The following is a 19,936-nucleotide window of genomic DNA, read 5'->3' on the forward strand; positions in this document are numbered from 1 at the left end:
CCAGTAGGCCGTGCATTGTAGCCATGTTAGGGTCAATGTTTGGGGGTTCCTCCATACCACCGTCTGCTGCACCCTTTAGTATGCATGATAGCTCTAGATCATCTAGTAATCATGCGGAGAAACGCAAATTTAAGAGGCCTAATGGTAAATCTAGCAAGACTACATCCAACAATGGCTCTAAGGGGAAGCTAATAAAGAAAATGGTACCAACTTTGAGTCAGGATCAAAATGAAATCATTGGCACACTTTTTGATGGAAATCCAGCGATACTTGGGTTTCAACAGCCGACAAAACCAGCCGAGAGAGAACTACCGAGATATCTCATAAGACAGGCACCCATCTTGAAACCTGTACCGATAGTTCAAGACGAATGGGATAAAAAAAACCAGGAACGCATGCTTCAACTGGAAGACAACATATCTGATGTGACTACACTCTGGGAAACATTGAAGAAGATGAGAGACGAAGAAAGAGAAGTAATGGAAGAGAAAGGACTCGTTGACAAAGCAGATCAGGCGAAAGATCTTACTGAAGCAATCATTTTCCAAGGTACGTGTCAAGATATGTGTCCAATCTTTGAGAGAGCTAGAAGAAGTGTTGAAAACAATGTCGTGAGGTATGAAAAAGCTAATCCAAGTGATAAAAAAGTTGATAGAGGTAAAGCCTTAAAGGTATTCGCTAGACCTGCAGCTGCAGCTGCTCCACCATTACCGTCTGATGTTAGACCTCCTCATGTGTTATTGGGAACACTGGACTACATAGTAGATGAAATCGTCCCTCTACTACCAGACTGTGAAGCCTTTCTATGGGACAGGATGAGATCAATAAGACAGGACTTTACTTACCAGAATTACTCAGGACCTGAAGCCATTGATTGTAACGAGAGAATTGTAAGGATACATTTGCTAATTTTGCACCAAATGGCAAAGACAGATATTACCTTCAGTGTTCAACAGGAACTTGAACAACTACACAAGGCGATAATTACTTTATGTGAAATATACGACGAAGTAAGAGATCAAGGAGGACAATGCCCCAACGAAGCCGAATTTAGAGCGTACGCCCTTTTGAGTAAGATAAGAGATCCCGAATATGACAAGATGGCCCAGGACTTACCCAATGATATCTTCAATGACGAGCTAATGCAGTTAGCAATTACCTTCAGAAGAATTCTAGCGAACTCTAACCATGTGGAAAGAGGTGTTGTCGTAACGGAGAATTGCATGAATTTATACGACCGATTTTTTCAATTAATTCAATCTGATAAGGTACCCTTTCTAATGTCTTCATTTTTGCAGGTGTATCTCAACGAGATTAGATTTTATGCATTCAAATCTCTTTCTTTAGCGGTAACCAGAAAGGGAGGGAACTTACCATACCAATATTTTATAGAGCACTTTTTATTTCGTGATGCAAACGATTTGGAGACATTCTGCCGCTACTACTCCATAGATTTCGGTGATGGGAAGATATTATTGAAAAGTCTCACTGGAACTTCTCATTTCCTAGCAGAAACTCAGCCAATGAGAAAGAATTGGGTTTCATGCGTGGAGCAAAAATTACAGAGAAATACCACGACTGCTCTTATAAATAATCGAAAACACAATGTTGACACAATTCCTTCTAACAAGAGGTCTCTCCTGGACAACGTATCTCAACTAGAAGAATCACAGCTAACGCAATATAACCAAAACTTTGCTGGAACATCTGGTGCTAAGGAAACCCTTCCTATATCTGCAAACCGACCCTTTAGCTTCCAAACAAGTACTTCCCTAATCACAGAAAAGAATGCTACGGCCAATGGAAACCAACCGTTTATGTTTGGTACTCCGTCACAACCTAAAACTGATGTTAAAAAAGCCCCTAACGACGTGTCATTAGAAGGTGTAAAGCTCGGGCAAGCTGCACCTTTTGGAAAGACAGACGAATTTGTAAAAAAACAGGCATTACAGCAAAAACTGGAGGAACAAAAGCAAAAGTTCAACATGCAAAAGCAGTTAGACGAAAAAGCCCGACTTCTCAATGAAAAGCAAGGCTTAGAAAAACAAAATGAAGAAAAGCTGCGGAGACAGCTGGAATTAGAGAAAGTACAACAAGCAGCTATTCAAAGAAGAAATGAAATTGTCAATGAAACCAGCAGTAACATCTTTACTACTTTAATGGAGCAACAACTAGAAAAAACCATTAAAAATGAGATTCAAAAGAGACAAGCTAACGCCCTTCATATTGAAAATCTGAGCAGGGATTTATTTCGGTCATTCATACATGAACAAATATACTTCGTATTCCTTGAAGTGAGAGCCGATATATTTAAGAAAAAGATTATTACAATGCATGTAATGAAGAAATGGAGATCTAAGTTCAATAAAATACTGAAATTGAAGAAAATCAAACAACAAAAACAAGAAGAGGCTCTAAGATTGAGTAAGGAACTTGGAGTAGGAAAAAGAGTTCATTCCCTACGCTCCACTACAAAAAAAAATAAGTATCTGGACGCCAATTCCACTTTTGAAGCGTCTTCTTTCATTAAATCAGGCACAATGAATTACAGCACACCTTTACACTTGGAAGAAAATCATTTCACAACACCGGTAAGAAACAATTCAAATGTCTGGTCTCCTTTAGATTTGAAAGAAGTGTATTTTAACGAGTTGTTATCGCGGCTGCAAGGAATCTTGAAAGATAGTAAGCTTCAAAGCAAAGACATCAAATCACAAATTGACATCGTACTATATTCAAAGACCTGGGAATGTATCTCAGGCCAGTGGCTTTTAAGTAAGTTCCACCTAGCAAAGGACTCAACATACACGATAGATAGTCCGATACTAAATGCAGGCTTTATAAGACTAACCAACGATTACAAGACAGACAGCTTCAACAATGTCAATTTAGTATTATTCAATTCGGGTGTCACTGATTCCGACATATTTGATTTGGATATGAAACTACAAAAAGATGGAGAGAGGTTGATTGAGGTAATATGTGGAGTTGCATTCAATACCAATTACAAGTTCAAGCTAATCATAATATACTGGGAATCCATCGAAAACCCCAAAAGTACAACGGAAATCAAACAACTTCTAAAAGTTCACAAAATCTTGAAACGTTTCGGAGATATCATGTATGGCATTGAAGTTGTTAAAATTGTCGGATCTAATCCTGAAGCCCTAGTTGCAAACGGTTTAGCTAATGCCGCGCACGACTTCCAATTTGAGCTAACCGATCGTGGATTATACAACGAAACAAGAAAACGTCGCAGTTTACTCGGCGTTGGAATGGACACAGTTCGAGAACCATCTGCTGACATCGATGAAAAGATGCAATTGATGTTACAACAAGACAAAGACAAGAGTATCAGTAGCATCAAAGAAAAGTCTGCATATGCCTACTTGAAAAACCATGCCATGGCTTCTCCAAGAGCGAGATACAAGAAACTGCCAGTATTGCTATCTGAATCGCATAAACCAAAATATAAGACACCGATTCCTTTAGCAAACAGTCGTCATAGCTCTATCACCTCTGCTGATGTGTCTAATCCCTCACATTTGGTGAAGAAGATCAAACCCTCCAGAACTCAAATACCACCACACAATACGTCGGGAAATTTCGGTACACCAAGCCAACCACGAAGCTTACTTAATCATACAGCGGTTCTCACCACTCCGCACCTAGCAGGAATAGGTTCTCACAATGCATCTGCCAGTTCAAACGTTGCTAACATTTCTGTTCATTCAGATTTCACCACACCGTCCGCAACTTCAGCTCCACCAAAGCCAATGGCAAGATCATTCTCCATTTCGGAACATCCTACTCAACCAGACCACACTAAATCAAAGAGAATGCCAAGATCTGTTCCCGGTGATATCCCACCAAGCATTAAGGAACTTCAAAACCTTATCGCAAGCGTTAAAAGGAACCTTCAAGACCATCAATAAATAACTATTACATAAAAGCACATAATTCTAATCAATGCTGTTCTTCGTAGATCGATATATCACAAACACACACATATATATGTACAGACATATCAGGTGGCTCACCCATTGCTCGTATATGACTCGCAATTCTCTTTTTCCCACTGAACCCTGTCTTTATCTAGTGCAGAAAAAGAAAGCTTTTTTGTACATGGATCCAGATTGAACATGTCTATCTATAAAAGAAAGCATGAAAATCATCAAGTTTGCGATATGTCAAAAGGAAGTTTCGAAAGCAGAGGACAGGAGGCACAGCATAGCTACTATAGACGACGAACTGGGTTGTTATTTTCTATTCTGTGTGTTCGTGGTGAGTAGAATCTAGCTACATATTATGGTATGGTCACAGCTAGAAGTTACTAATGCACACGTTGCTTATGCATGTGTCGGAGTGTTCTCCTGTGTGTTCTCGTTAGTATCTTTGTTCTTTAAGGAGCGGTTATATCTCGGTGAGTCCAGTGTCGCCGTGCTGTTTGGTTTAATTGTGGGTCCGCACTGTTTGAACTGGTTTAACCCGACAGAATGGGGGAACACAGATAGTATAACTTTAGAGATATCTCGGGTAGTGTTATGTCTTCAAATCTTTGCGGTTGCTGTCGAGTTACCGAAAAAATATATGCTTAAACATTGGTTATCAGTCACAATGCTTTTGGTTCCGGTGATGACTGCAGGTTGGCTTATCACGGGTTTGTTTGTGTGGATTTTGATACCTGGATTGTCGTTTTCGGATAGTTTGCTTGTGGCTGCTTGTGTAACAGCAACGGATCCTATTTTGGCACAATCTGTCGTTTCAGGTAAATTTGCACAGAGGGTTCCAGGACATTTAAGAAATTTGCTATCTGCAGAATCTGGTTGTAATGATGGTATGGCGTTCCCATTCATTTATTTATCCTTAAATTTGATCTTTTACAAGCGTGATGCTGCAGAAATTACTAAGGACTGGATTTGCATCACTATATTATGGGAATGTCTGTTTGGATGTATCCTAGGTTCCGTCATTGGTTATACTGGAAGAAGAGCCATTAGATTTGCTGAAGAGAAGAAATTGATTGATCGTGAATCGTTTTTGGCCTTTTACGTTTTCTTAGCATTGATGTGTGCTGGATTTGGTTCAATGTTGGGTGTAGACGATTTATTAACATCTTTCGCAGCAGGAACTGCATTTTCTTGGGATGGTTGGTTCTCAACTAGCACAGAGGAAAGTAACGTTTCCACAGTCATCGATCTAGTGTTGAATTTGGCTTATTTCGTTTATTTTGGTGCTATTATCCCTTGGGATCAATTCAACGAAGCATCGATCGGATTATCGGTATGGAGACCTGTGCTATTAGCCATTGCTGTCATCTTTCTACGTAGGATTCCAGCCGTTTTAACGTGTAAGCCAGTGATACCCGATATAAAGAGTTGGCGTGAAGCTCTGTTTGTTGGTCATTTCGGACCAATTGGTGTTGGTGCTATTTTTGCTGCTATATTGGCCAGGTCTCAGCTAGAGGCTCATGTTACCGGTGAAGAGACCCCACTAAGAGAAATTCCTCCTAAGGGAAGTGAGTACTGGCAGTTAATGGCCGTTATTTGGCCCTTGGTTTGCTTCTTAGTGTTGACATCAATTATCGTTCATGGGTCCTCAGTTGCTGTGTTTACGCTCGGCCGTCATTTGAATACTATTACATTGACCAAATCTTTCACTGTCCATACAACAAACGGAAATGGTTTAACGTCAAAATGGATGGACAGATTACCTGGATTGGAAAAAGAGGGCAGGTCATATTCTATACACCGTGTCGATACAATGGCATCTGATGCTACCAAACCACTTAAAAAGAACGACACTGTAGAAACAAGTGGAATCCGTGCTAAACCTGTTGGTGGTATGAAACGTCGCGGTAAAAAGTCTAAAAAGAGAGGATTAAGACATCGTGGAAATGGAGCTGAAGAGAAGAATAGCCTAGAAATCGAAAGGGAAATTCGTCAAAAGGAAGCACAGGCAGCAGCTTTTGCACTTTCTAGAGATGATGAAAGTGATTTAGGAGCAAAGTCATTCACCTCATTGGAGGATCCAAATTCCTTGGAAAAACAGCAACAAACTTCTTTGAATAGTTCTGAGGCTGGGCAAGAACCGCCACAAAGACCTGTTCAATCTTCTGGAATTACACCAAGGCCCACATTTGCTGATGAAAAGATCCCATTCCCCAGCAGCCAAATTTCTGGCAATTCTGAAGCTGAATCTGGCCCAAGACCTGGAGGCAGTTCCGAAAGCGGATCTAAGACTAGCGAAGAATTTCCTCTTGCTACAGACCAGGCTAATGTCGCCTATCAAGAAGGTTCACGGATTATTCTTGAAAACAGGAAAGGTGAGGTGGTCGATGAGGCCCAGCTTGTCCCTCGAGAAGACGTTCTTAATGATCATGCGGAATTGTCAACGACACCAACCAACCATACAATTAATTCATTGAAAAGGGTTCTTACTCCAACAAGATTCAGACATAGTACCCTTGTTGATACGGATACATCAAAAAAATTCTACGCTTACAAATACGGTACTCAGTTAGTTATAGAAACCGATAAGGGTGAAATTGTGAGACGTTACCAGATCAATCAGCATAGTTCCCCCACAACTGAGAGCCCTACCACTACCAAACCAAGAAGCAATAGTGTTGTCGCAAAGGCTCTTTCAATGGTGAAGCTGGGAAAATCCTCAACTTCCAAACAACATCCAGATTCTGCACAGAGGCCGACTTCTGCATCATCCGGATCATCTTTAAACTCTAGACAAAACTTTAAAAATAAGGTAATCGCTCGTCAATTAACTCCTTTACCTGTTGTAGACCATTTATCGGAAGAAGATGATGACGATGACAACGAGGATGACGATGATTATTCGGACGAGGAAAATTCTGAGAATATATCATCAGAGGAGGAAGATACAAGTGCTGACGACGATGAAGAGGAAGAAGATGAAACTGAAGTAGAAAGGGCGAGAAGGCTCACGGCTTTAGGTATTTCAACTGCACCAAGACATCAGGACGATGAAGAAGATTAAGTTCGTTAAGTTACTGACGATGCCTTTGATTCACTCAAGGGTCTCATCTTACTGAAATCTTTTCACACAAATAATATAGATACTTTTGCATTATGATAATACTGGAAGATTATCATGAGTCTCTCCACACGTTTTTAATTACTCTTTTACTGTTCACCTAACGTCATTTTTATTCGTAATAGTTTCATATTTATAGTCATAGAAATCAAATAGACTTTCTTAAACTAAAAAGTCATAACATAATGTTTTATCCAATAGTGTTAACAAGAGAAGCCATCGCCAAGAACGGAAAGTGAGAACCCAAGACTTATAAAAAGATGGATGATGATCACCCCGGTGGTGGTCTATTTCCCAAACATTATAACGTGGATACCTATGGTAACGGAACCTCTGAAGAGGTAGTCTCTAATGCAGATACCACAACAGAAATATCGGACATTGAATCGAATGGGACGGACTCGATCGATTCATCTATCTTAGCTGAGATAATGGTCGAACAATGTAATACTAATGAAGAAGCCTTTAAGGAGAGTTTAAGCTCTAATAAATTTTATATTAGTCAACTCTACAACAATAAGACAGGACGACATAAAGATGACAACGGAAAAAGTGATTTTATTAGATACAATCAACGCATTGAACAGGAGTACAAGTTAAGGGGTAAGCTTGAAAGGTTACTTAATAGTTCAACCGTCAGGAATAAGTTAAATGTTTTGAATCCTGAGGGGTTATATGAAAATTATGTTGGAGGAGATGAGGTAGCGCTGAATAATTCGAAGTACTCTTCTTTTCAAGATGTGTTTAATAAAATCAAGATGCCTCGTTCTATAAAAAAGGCAAGTTATATCAACCGCCAGCGTGATTTATCCTTTGAAATGCTAACTACACATTCTGGAGATACACATATTATCGACATGGAAAATCATGGTGAATGGCCCATAGACCACGACCATTTAGGAAAGTCAGGAACTCATAAACTTGAATCATGGATATCCGTCTCCAAATGCTCTAATAACAACTCTGGAAGCCGAAAACAGTCTAAATTCATTAAAAAATATAATGCTCTCAAAGGGTCCCATCATAGTGTTCAAAGAAAGCTAGAGGCAAGACATATACAAATGATTGCCTCTGGATCTTCGTTGGGAGTTGGTTTATTTCTTACTTCAGGAAAAGCGTTTACTATTGCAGGCCCATTTGGAGCACTGCTCGGATATGTACTTTGTGGAAGTATTGTGATGGCATCAACACTTTCATTTACAGAACTATGTGCTCTAATTCCATTGACATCAGGATTTTCCGGACTCGCGTCTAGATTTGTAGAAGACGCGTTTGGATTTGCCTTGGGATGGCTTTATTGGTTTTCATTTATTATAGCAGTTCCAAGCCAAGTGGTGGCAAGTACTATGTTGTTAAATTATTATCAGTCTTTGAATTTAAGTTCTGGCAAAATTGCAGGCTTTGTCACTCTGTTTCTAGTGTTTGCCATTTTCATTAATCTATGCGATGTTCGAATATTTGGAAACTTTGTGTACTTCGTCACGATAATAAAGATAATATTCACCATTGTTATGATTTTCGTCATGATTGTGTTGAATTCAGGAGGTGCAGCTTTAGGGCATGATCGAGTAGGATTTAGATTTTGGGATGCTGGTAAATCAGCGCCGGGTTTATTCTACGGCTTGTTTCGTCCCACTTTCAATTTGAAGGATGAGGGAAGTGAGATAATAAGTGGTATATCGGGTGCTAAAGGAAGGCTCCTTGCCATCTTTCTATCGATGTTGATAGCTGCATTTACTTACAGTGGAATAGAAATGACCTTCGTTGCTTCATGCGAAGTGAGGAATCCGAAGAAGGCACTTCCATCAGCAATGAAGAAAACTTTATACATAATGTTGTTGATTTACACTATTTCGATTTTCGTCGTTGGCTTGAACATCTACTCCGGAGATCCAAGGCTTCCCCGATTTTACACGTATTCTCAAGATTCTTCGAATTACAACATCATGCATAATATTGGAATGAACTGGCAAGTGAGCACACACTGTCAATCAACATTACTGTCTTCAGGGTCTCTTTTAAGCGATGGCAATAGAAGTGCGTGGGTAATTGCATTGAGAAGTTTTGGTAGATGTACCTTTGCATCTGTACTCAATGGCATTCTAATTTTTTACGGTGCAACAAGCGGATGCTCATCGTTGTATGGGGCAAGCCACACCTTATATTCCATGGCTATTCAAGGGAAGGCACCAAGAATTTGCAAGGCCTGTACCTCCTACGGTGTTCCCTGGATTGCTGTCTTGGTTTCCGGAATTTTCGGTGTGATATCGTATATGGCAGTGGACCAATCCTCTTTAAACAATTTTCAAATCCTCGCTAACATCTCAAGTGCTACCATCTGTATAATTTGGGCAGGAATGAATGTGTCATTTTTACGATTCTTTTACGCTTTGAAAATTCGACCCGATATTATGTCAAGGGATGATCCCATGTTCCCATACAGGTCGCCCTTCCAGCCATATCTCTCTTACTATGGGCTATTCGGATCCTTGGTAATGATATTCTTCGCAGGGTTTACCTCATTCTTCCATGGGTTCTGGAACATCAAAATCTTTTTCTCTTGTTATGGTGGATTAGTCTTCTTCATTGTCTTATACATAGGTTACAAATTATTTGGAACCTCCAAACTCCAACGGCTTGATCAGATAGATATGGATATAGGTCGTATTGAATTGGACAGAACTATCTGGAACCAACAGACAGAATACCAGGGGAATTGGAAGGAACGGCTTTCGAGCCTGGTCACGTGGAAATACTAAAACATCTTTTCTTTTTGCCATTTTTTTCGTATTATTTTATTCTCAAGTGATGAGCTTGTATTCGAATAATGATGGTGTATGTAACAGTGGAACAATATATAGCATTATTTAGTCTTGTCTGCCTCTGGCTGCAAGCAATTGTACATCTTAGACATTTCGTCCGGTTCAACGAGAAAATTTACTCGAAATATTCATTTTCAGTATTGTTTTGGAGTTTCAACTAAGTAACAAGGGAAACTTCAGGACTTCAGCTCATCGAACAGCATCGAAGCAGCTTTACATTGAATTTCAGTACGGCAATAACCAATATATCAATTCACAATGGAAAAGGCCATCGCAGAAGCTAGAGAGCAATTAGATTTACAAAACGTGAAGCAAGCTTTGAGAATACTCAAACCATATAAGAAATCTGTTGCGACTGGCGGACAAGATAGACTCGATTTGGTACAGGTGTTCGCAGATGCGTATCTTGAGAATGGTCAGGTGGAAAAAGCGTACTCTTTAATTGAAAGATCCTGTCAGTTGGATTCCGACGGAAAGATAGGTGGTTGTGCAAAATTCTTCACGTTGGGTCAGATTACGGGTGGACCAGATGGAATTTCTATCATTATGAAAGGGATTGAAAACGTATCAGCTATCGCCGGAGATTCTCTTTCTCAAGAACAAGCAAACATGATGGTCAATGGGCTACTTGCGATGATAGAAATATGGATGACTGATCTTTGTATGGAAAAGGAGGCAGAATCAGAATGCGAAGAGTTAATTTCAAAGGCAATGGAAATTTCAGAAGGTAAGTCATCGGAGGTTTGGTCAGTGCTAGGTTCCATTAAGATTTCTCAACAAAAATTCGGTGAAGCTTCGGAAGCATTCACAAAAGCCTGGGAATTCTTCCAAATGAAAAAAGAGTCCATTGAAGAACAATTAACGGAGGAAAGCGTTTCCAGCCATGCAGAATATCTTGAATTACTACAACCAGCAATCTCGTTAGCAAAAATGTGTATTGAAATGGGATTATACGAGATAAGTTTACAAATAGTAGCAGCGATCAAAGATATTGACGAAGACAATTTGGAGAGCTATTACTTGGAAGGGTTCACATATTATTTGATGGCTAAATTAGAACAGTTTAAACAACAAAACCAATCATTACAACTATCTCCTGAAAATATCTACGAATTCAATTCCCACGTCCAAGAATTACCTTTGGATATCAAGAATGAGTCATTGAAGGACATTATTTACGAGGCGCGTGTTTCTTTGAGCTTTGCTTCTAAGTTCAGTGAAAATGCGGAGTCCGACGATGAAATGGCCAAGGAAATAATCCAAGGAGTCCATGGCTTGTTGAATGAAATTGGTGGTGCTCTTGATATAACAGAACTAATGAAACTCAAACGTGGAGAGGAAGTTACAGAAATTGATGAAATCGAAATCAACGAGCTTGAATGATCTAAGAATGCAGGCACGGGCTTCATGTTAAACTGCTTTTGATCAATTCTTTCATTTCATCTTAACGGGACTTTTATTGTAACGTATTACTAGAAAAGTATTTAATTAATATTGCAGCTAATATATAGATATTTAGCGCAGAAAACAGAATGCTATAGATCCAATTTCTCCTTGATATCTTTCGCGAGTTCTGATACGTCGCTCTTTTCATTTAACGTACTGCCTGTTTTTCCGTTTTCAAGAACAGTTCTATTATCATGAGAAACACCATTGTTGTTCGTTATATCAACTGATACTGAATCTTGACTGGGTCGCTGTATACTTCTGTGCTCTTTATCACTATGTCCTTCAGCTTCCTCGTCATCTTCTATGTCTTCCCAATCATCATCGTGATAATTAGACATGCTCTGCGTTATCATTTGAGTAAGATAAAACGGCCTAGGATTCTCATACCTACCGTTGTCTTCGCCATCGTCTTCAATCAACTGCACATACTCTTCCGGTACCAATCCTGTCTTGGATCTATCGTGATTTTCTGCCACTAACCACCCTTGGCCATGCTTGTAACTTATATATACGACATCTCCTTCTTTCAACTCCAACTCGTTATCATTTTCTGGGACAAAAGCATACATCGCTATGGCTCTCTTATTAACGATATAATCATCTGGTAGTAACACACTTTCTCTGTTCCCACTCAATCGAAGGTTGTTCTGATCTTCATCATCTTCTTCAAAATAACCAAAATGTAACGGATTTGATTCGTCATATGCGTAATCTTTTATCGATATGTACCCAACCATATCGTCCTCTTGGTCAACCTCATATTCTGACATTATGATAGTTATGTCTTCTGATGTTATTAGTAAATCTCACCGTCTTTGATCTAAGTTCAAAGCCTCATTCAATATGTGTTCAGTTCTATATTTCTAGTGTGAACGAATGCTCCACGGGAAATGATTAAATGATAAAGTCCTATGTCCTCTTAGAAAAGTTTGGTATGAAATGTAGCTTGCTATATGTAGTTGCCAGTACGACGTTCGTAGTTCTTATTTCTTTGGTACACGGTAATTGTTAACGTAGATTCGCATTTGAAGTTTCAGATTGCTATTTTTTCATATCAAGGCTATAAAGATTGAACATCAACGCACATTCACGAGATTGTTCACAGGCAAAACAGGTGAGCTAATTTAACTGGTACCTGGGATGGTAGATAAGCTTACGTTAGTTTCAGTGGAGTGCTACAGATTGAATATAATATTGACTGTGTTCTGAAATGACTACATCGCACAGACCTCAACTAGAGGCCAGGAATGGGGCAAAGAATATAGAATACATTCCTACTTCGACGCAGCACGCTAGACTTTTACCGGGGCACAAAGAGGTTAAGTATAGAAACACGAAGAAGAGGGTGTTGAATCGTAAAGTAGAAAGTACTCCGAGTGAGGAGGCTAAGAAAAGAATCAAAATAACTGGAGCAGAGGAATGCTCGAAAGATGAAGAGATACAGGCCACGGATAGTAGCGATGAGTACGAGGAAGAGGAGGAGGAGAGTGAAGATGAAGAAGCGCTATTAGAGGAGTGGAATAAAGTTAAGCAAGAAAGATTGGACAAAAAACTGAGAGAACAGCGTGCTGAAATCACAGCAGCTCAAAATGAAGAAGTGACGAAACCGCAAAAGCATGGTGGTTGGAGATCTAACACTGTATTTGGACGTAAAGGTACAGTCAATCAATCGGCAAGTATATCTGAACATAATTCAAATGGGAAGGGAAAATATGTCAATAATATTACTCAAAGCGAATATCATAAGGAATTTATACGAAAGCATGTAAAATAGTTTATGTTAAATATTTTTCTATTATGGAGAATCAATCGACAGGTGTACGTCAAAAACTTAAATGAAGTCTATATATCTGTTCTTCCGCACTATTTACAGGATGACTTTGTATAATTATACATATATGCATTAAGGACCAAAATATTTCGAATGATTTCAGAATTGTAAAACGTCATCGATGAAATTTCTAACGATGTCCTTGTTGATGGATCCGTTAGTGCTGATAAAATCAATAGATGAAGCTTTGCCTCCTAAGCTTCCGCCTTCAATTTCAGAGAGTTGTACCAAACAATCTTCTTTGTACTTGAATCTTAATAAACGGTGTTCGTAGCGATGCAAATAATTGTATCTGATCTTTTGCGGTTCTTCCATTCCTTCTAATTTCACGTTCAATTCAAAAGAAGGAGCAATGCGGGGCTTCTTCAAGCCTCCGAAAGAGAAATTACTTTCCTGTAAGAATTTCCTGAAGCTTGGTTGTTCCCTCTGTAGCCAATCGAAAAACTCTGAAGATTCCAAATCTTCTGGAAGTGCATCCACTGTATCTGTCACTGTGATTTTAAAGTCATGAGAAAGTGTAGGAGTTTGGATACAAGCTGAATTATCCGAATAAGTGTGGATGCATCTGACGGTCGAAGTATCAGCGTTGTTATTTTCATCCAAGGTGAACCAAACTTCCAAAGGAGAAACATTAACCTTGTGAGAAACGTCCGCTAAGTTGGGAACAAATTTCATTTGAACCAAATATAGATGCTGATCAACTGAGAATAAATCGTCCTCCACATAACCGTCTTTATCCCATAAAGGTAGTCGAAGAACTTTAGGAACCACTTCCGGAATCTTGGATTGAAACAAAATTTTGTTTTGAGCATTTTCAAGGATGTGACCAAAAGCTATACTTAATGATTTCGTTTCAGTGAAAGCGAGAGGTTTCGCACATTTTGTTTTATTGATTTCTAAGATATCCCAGATCTTGTCGATCTTTTCCGAAAGATCGATCTTGGTGTCTTTAATTTCTTGATTGATGGCAACAGGCTGCTGAATTCTGTGCCACGACTGTTTTCTTGCTACCCAATTGATCCATTCGTAATTAGTTAATGGGTACTGTTCAGTTTTTTCTCCTCCATCATAAGGTACTAATATCTCCGTAGTTTGAGGGTTATAATTCAAAACCCACAGCAACAATGAATTTATTATATTCATGTTTTTACGGCCAATAGTACTGATTTTATATTTGGAATCGTCAGTGATTTCTACATAACTGGATGATTGAGTTTGCATCAAAGCGATGATTTCCTCTGGCGTCATGTGATGGACACCATCGATTTGACTGTGATCTTTAATGAACTCTTCAATTGAAAAATCATCGGAAACAACGTTCTCCAAGATCCTGGAAATGGACACTTCAACGTATTTGAAGATATGGGAAGTAGCACGAACCACAAGTTTATTTTCATCAATAACAACAGCAATCGTCGCACCAATTCTAGCCAAGTTTTGTAGGATTCTACCATTTTTAGTCAATAGTAATAGATAAATGTCTCTTGTTTCAAGAGAAATTTCGTTTTCCACAATCAAATCGTCATGTTCACTTTTGTTATAATCGATTGAACAGTTCCACAATTTGGTGATGATGGTTGGAATCAAATTTTTCTTCGGAATCCTTGCTTTACGAACACCATGCTTCAAGTAGCAATAGTTTCTTAGTTGTTGCAAAGTGAATTGTTCGTCCAAAACTTTCTCCAATTGCAAATATCTCTTCTCAGAAATAGCCTCTGAGCTTGGCTTACAACTATCTATCGCTTTCGCCATCTGTTCATTGTCCTCTTGCTCCTTGAACTTCATAAGTTTACTGGTCGTGTCCTGAATGTTGGAAAGAATGTCTACGTCTCGCACTTGAGAATGATTGGTACCGTTCTCAGTGTGTCTCTTAAAATCAAACCCTTCAAGAATAGACAAATGCGAGTTTGATTGCAGTGTTTTAGATTTCCTCGGTAAGCGCATAACACCAGTCTGATGTGGTGTCAAGACAAGGAAATGATCTTGTTTTGGTTTCAACTTTTTACCATGTTTTGAAAGTAACAGACTTATTTCATTTTCAGACCCTTCTTGTGCCAGTGCTCTCGCCGTGCAGTGCAAATGACGTGTGACACCAACGAGCCTGAACGGTACCACTAATGAAAACCGCAGATGTGCCATTAATGCCATAGTCGAATATTAATAAACTCTTGTATTCGAGTTCGCTCACTTGCAATCCAAATCAAATTGATACTTAATCAATATGATAAAAGAGGGACGATACTACAAGACAGAAAACAGGAAAACAACAAATAGCAACCAAACAAAAAATATGATTCTCAGTAATTCATATAATATCACAAACACGCACAGCACGCTGCCTTCTATGCCGGGTACTCTTTTTCTTCTTTCGAGGTCATCTCATCACAAACTTTAGAGCTTTTAGAGATCTTTGGATTTGGAAAATTTGAAGGAACAGAGAGAAGACGAATTTTAGATCACATGACCTAGCTTCACCATAATTTTATTGTTTACTATTCCATAGAAACTTTAATGCTTACGAAGAGATTCGATAAGATAGTTATTATAGGTAGAAATTGAGGTGTTTAACAAGCCAGTGACCCGTCGTTTTGAGTGTGAGACGGAGAGTGATTTTGAAGCCAATCGAACTGCTATTAATCAGTGACGTGTGTGACGTTTTCCATTCACAATTTCTGTAATAAATGTCGCATTCAGCAGCCGATGAGATAGACGATGATACATTGGATCCTGCTTTGAGAAGCGAATCACAGGAATTACCGCTAGAGGAAAGATTGCAAGTGGAAGAAGCCAGTGAATTACCGTCCGATAATCTTTCTGAGAAGAAGATCAGTAAGAAAAAAACCAAAAAGTATGTGAGTGAGATGAGAAATGCATATAAGAGTTGGTATCTTGATGAAGCGTATGAGTTCTTTGATCCGTACTCGCAGAACCAAGATCTAAGGAAATCCCGTATACATAAGGATGGGATCTGTAAGTACCTTCAAAATGAGGACCCTAAACCGAGGTCGCGAGAAGAGTTAAGCGGCATTGACGATGGTGCAAGTGATTCTGATCTCGACTTTTCAGACGAAGAGGAACGTCGGAGTGGTGGATATTTGCAGAACCAGGGACTTGGCAGTTTATGGACCGGAAGGGAAAAACAGGTATTCTTTCATAATTTATCGAGGCATTCGATACATACACTGGATGCGTGGTCTTCGCACATACCGGGGAAGAGTAAATATGAGATACTGATATACTATCAGGTACTACGCAAGAATTTAGAAGAATTGAGGCGATTACAGACTAAAAGACACGGGGGGATATTAGAATACGGAGAATTTCCGATTGCATACGAAATGAGTGAAACATGGATCACTTTAGAAGAAGAATTAAGCAATGAGGTGGACGAACAAGTGCCGTTGAATCAAGAAGAAGCAACGAACACTGAAATATCAGATCCGGTTGCTGTTATTGATTGGAGCAATTGGTACAAGAGATGGGACAAATTTTATGCTAGACATCGCTTACTAGAATATTATCCAACCAACAGACGCCCCAACGTGTTTACGCCTGAATCAATGCAGATCATGGAACTGTTAGTCAGGCGGTACACTTCAAACCTACTCCGAGAGACTATTATTCCTTCGCTTGAGAAGAAATGCGTACCACGAGACCTGTTAATGTCCCAGAAAACATTCAAGGATGCTCGAATGAAGAAACTACGCAGCACATGTAACATTACAAAAACCATTCAGGATGACCAAGACGATGACGGTTCACTGGTGATCCAAACTTCAAACCATGAGTTCCCACACATCGTCACGGAAAATGATGTGATAAGTGCTCTCGTGAGACTAAGATTATACAACAAGGGCAAACTTTTCCTTACTTATCCGGAAAGCATAGTTGACAGTGTAGACAAATTCCAAATTGAAATGGAAAGGGGTAAGATATTCAGAAACAAAAACGTACTGCGACATTTGAAAGTACTACTATACCTACAAAGCAGTAGAATACATTCCAAGCAGTTGACATTTTCTCGAACTGACGAAAAGATCGATTGGGAAGGTGATCTCAATAGCGCCAACAACAGTAACAACAGTATTGACAACGCAGATCCTTCACTCAATAAGAAACGTAAACCACTCGATCCAATCTTCGTAGACACACCAGAATACAAGAAACAAAAACTCCAAGACGAATCAATAGACAAGGACGACGAGCTAAGGTCGATCAAATATACACACACACTATTGACATGGATGAACCTATCACGTGACTCAGTCGCAGAACAACCTGAGCTGATTCACGTGACCTGGTAACCTTCCCTCCTTCCCTTTTCACTTCGCTATGGATTTCCTTTAGGCTCACATTTGTTTGGAAATGAAATCAGATGAGAACACACATGAACGGAATTGAGATCCCGTAACGTACGGGTAACTTTGACGGAACTGAATTCCCGGCCCTCCCTAATTGCTTCTGAGTAGTAAGGGAAATCCATGCCACCAATCCATTTCCATTTTCATTTTTCATTTTATCAGTCTCTATCAAGCTCGCACTATCTATCAACCTGAACAAAAGGCGCTGTAAAAGTGTCAAATTGTATCCGTTAAAGGGCTTATTTAGTACTTATTCAAGCCTTTCTTGCATCCCATTTTAGGGATACGATGGTTTCAATTAGTATTTGCGCTTGATTTTTTGGCCAGTCAATCGCAGGTCATCTTTGATGGATAAGGTCTCCCGATGTAATATTTTTATTGTGTGATTCATGATTAAAGATAAAGCGAAAAAGATGATGAGCCTTTGGCAAAGTATATAAACAGTCTTGGATTTATCTAATATTGTGATGCTTCTGTTGGAACTTAATGCACTTCTGATGGTGGTATTACTGCCTACCTAACTCATCGAGTCAAAACTGTTATTACTGAAATATTAGACACATCGTTTTCATTATTTTCTTCTGACTGTAAGAGGTTTTGCACATATAACACATACTATTTGAAGAAAGAACCATGCTACCATACGGAACTAGAGCTGCTGTTAGATCAGTAGGAAGATTTGGAACGAGATCTGTACCCATGGGGTTAACTTACAGATTCGTTTCTCAAACCAATGCTACCAAAAGTACCATGGCGCCTGCTACTGCGATCCACGATATGGCTGCTTCGCAGCATACTGTACCTGCCCCAGATGCTCATTTGAGAACTTTATCCAAAAGCGAACTGTTCTCATTGGGTATGATCGGTGTATGTACTATTAACAAACCAATGTTGGATTTAGTGATCAAACTTTTCCCATACGTACCTCTTTTCATGGTCAAGTTGTTCATTTCTCCCTTATATTGCGGTGGTGATACCCCGGCGGAAGTGGTTGAAACTGGTAAAAGGTTGCAGAATAGAGGTATCAACAATATGATGCTTTCTTTGACCATCGAAGATGCGGAAGGTACTAAGAATGTGGACATCAATTATATCGTGAGCGAAACTATCAAGTCTGTCCACACCATTCTGAAACCTCTGTTAGTTGAACAATTGGAATCAGGTAAAGATATCAACTCGATACCACCTGGTTACATCGCTTTGAAACCTTCTGCATTAGTTGCTAACCCAGCACAAGTTTTGCTTAACTTTAATAATCCAGAATGGAAAACTCAACGTGATGAGTTGGTAAACAATTGTTCCAAGATCACACAAGAGGTTTACAATTTAAATCAAGAACTTTTGGCCAAGTATCCAGAAAGAAAATCCCCATTTTTTGTCTCTACCATTGACGCTGAAAAATATGATCTACAAAAAGCTGGTGTTTATGAATTACAAAGAATTTTGTTCTCTAAATTTAACCCTGCTTCCTCACCATTGATCTCCTGTGTTGGTACTTGGCAATTATACCTTGTTGATTCTGCAGCCGATTTGGCTAAGGATTATGAGAGAGCTAAGAAGGAAGGTTACAAGCTCGGGTTGAAATTGGTTCGTGGTGCCTACATCCATTCTGAACCAAACCGTTCTGTCGTGTATGCAACCAAGGAAGGTACTGATGCCAACTATAACAAGGTCATGACTACTGCTATCAAAGATTTACTCGTAAACGGAGAGAAATCATACTACGGTCATTTAGTCGTCGCATCTCACAATTATGATTCACAAATGTTGGCCACCAAGCTATTGGCGGACCAAAAGAACTCTGTAGGTAAGGCTAACGTGACTTTGGCCCAATTATTGGGTATGTCGGATAATGTTACTCATGATTTGATCACAAACCACAAGGTCGAAAACATTATCAAATACGTCCCATGGGGTCCACCTTTAGAGACAAAGGACTATCTATTGAGAAGATTACAAGAAAACGGCGACGCTGTCAGAGCAGATAATGGTATACCACTAATCAAGGCTGTTTTGAAAACAGCTTTACATCTATAAGGGGTGTTTGCTTATAATTTGAAATACCTTTGACAAATTTGCTCACTGAATTCAATAACAAAACAATATTTATAGACCAGATAAAATCCTCACGATCCAACCAAAGATATAACACAATTGAATTGTGTCACTTATAACCTTTTATTGAAAATGGTACCAGTATGGATTAATAAGAAGATGTCAGTAACTGCACCTTCATTTCATCCTTCTTAGCAATCTTTATTGCACCCTCAGTATTTAACGCACATGCAACTTTATTCTCTCTCTGTACTTTAATGATAAATATAAACGCAAAACGAAAACTAATACTTCTAGTATACGATGTACAACGACTTAAACTGATAACCTGACGCCATTTGTCCTCA

General features: G+C 39.2%; 9 protein-coding genes across 9 annotated transcripts; 7 read left to right on the top strand and 2 right to left on the bottom strand.

The window, feature by feature from the left end:
* Window positions 1-23: 23 nt before the first annotated feature.
* SAC3 (Sac3p) lies at window positions 24-3,935 on the top strand (the record flags this gene model as incomplete). Its single annotated transcript, XM_453801.1, has 1 exon — window positions 24-3,935. The coding sequence occupies one exon, from the start codon at window positions 24-26 to the stop codon at window positions 3,933-3,935; it is 3,912 nt and encodes a 1,303-aa protein (XP_453801.1).
* A 373-nt stretch (window positions 3,936-4,308) lies between these two features.
* Window positions 4,309-7,014, top strand: NHA1 (Nha1p; the record flags this gene model as incomplete). Its single annotated transcript, XM_453802.1, has 1 exon — window positions 4,309-7,014. The coding sequence occupies one exon, from the start codon at window positions 4,309-4,311 to the stop codon at window positions 7,012-7,014; it is 2,706 nt and encodes a 901-aa protein (XP_453802.1).
* Window positions 7,015-7,331: 317 nt separating this feature from the next.
* On the top strand, window positions 7,332-9,830 carry SSY1 (Ssy1p; the record flags this gene model as incomplete). The annotated part of the gene is made up of 1 exon (XM_453804.1): window positions 7,332-9,830. The coding sequence occupies one exon, from the start codon at window positions 7,332-7,334 to the stop codon at window positions 9,828-9,830; it is 2,499 nt and encodes an 832-aa protein (XP_453804.1).
* Window positions 9,831-10,151: 321 nt separating this feature from the next.
* ACL4 (Acl4p) lies at window positions 10,152-11,276 on the top strand (the record flags this gene model as incomplete). Its single annotated transcript, XM_453805.1, has 1 exon — window positions 10,152-11,276. One exon carries the CDS (start codon window positions 10,152-10,154, stop codon window positions 11,274-11,276), a length of 1,125 nt encoding a protein of 374 aa, XP_453805.1.
* Window positions 11,277-11,428: 152 nt separating this feature from the next.
* Window positions 11,429-12,112, bottom strand: NBP2 (adaptor protein NBP2; the record flags this gene model as incomplete). Its single annotated transcript, XM_453806.1, has 1 exon — window positions 11,429-12,112. One exon carries the CDS (start codon window positions 12,110-12,112, stop codon window positions 11,429-11,431), a length of 684 nt encoding a protein of 227 aa, XP_453806.1.
* Window positions 12,113-12,552: 440 nt separating this feature from the next.
* On the top strand, window positions 12,553-13,116 carry CWC15 (U2-type spliceosomal complex subunit CWC15; the record flags this gene model as incomplete). The annotated part of the gene is made up of 1 exon (XM_453807.1): window positions 12,553-13,116. The coding sequence occupies one exon, from the start codon at window positions 12,553-12,555 to the stop codon at window positions 13,114-13,116; it is 564 nt and encodes a 187-aa protein (XP_453807.1).
* A 156-nt stretch (window positions 13,117-13,272) lies between these two features.
* Window positions 13,273-15,321, bottom strand: SLS1 (Sls1p; the record flags this gene model as incomplete). The annotated part of the gene is made up of 1 exon (XM_453808.1): window positions 13,273-15,321. One exon carries the CDS (start codon window positions 15,319-15,321, stop codon window positions 13,273-13,275), a length of 2,049 nt encoding a protein of 682 aa, XP_453808.1.
* A 533-nt stretch (window positions 15,322-15,854) lies between these two features.
* On the top strand, window positions 15,855-17,477 carry RRN5 (Rrn5p; the record flags this gene model as incomplete). Its single annotated transcript, XM_453809.1, has 1 exon — window positions 15,855-17,477. One exon carries the CDS (start codon window positions 15,855-15,857, stop codon window positions 17,475-17,477), a length of 1,623 nt encoding a protein of 540 aa, XP_453809.1.
* A 690-nt stretch (window positions 17,478-18,167) lies between these two features.
* On the top strand, window positions 18,168-19,571 carry PUT1 (proline dehydrogenase; the record flags this gene model as incomplete). The annotated part of the gene is made up of 1 exon (XM_453810.1): window positions 18,168-19,571. One exon carries the CDS (start codon window positions 18,168-18,170, stop codon window positions 19,569-19,571), a length of 1,404 nt encoding a protein of 467 aa, XP_453810.1.
* Between the last annotated feature and the right edge of the window lie 365 nt (window positions 19,572-19,936).

The sequence above is a fragment of the Kluyveromyces lactis genome (genome assembly GCF_000002515.2).
Source record: "Kluyveromyces lactis strain NRRL Y-1140 chromosome D complete sequence".
Classification (NCBI taxonomy): domain Eukaryota; kingdom Fungi; phylum Ascomycota; class Saccharomycetes; order Saccharomycetales; family Saccharomycetaceae; genus Kluyveromyces; species Kluyveromyces lactis.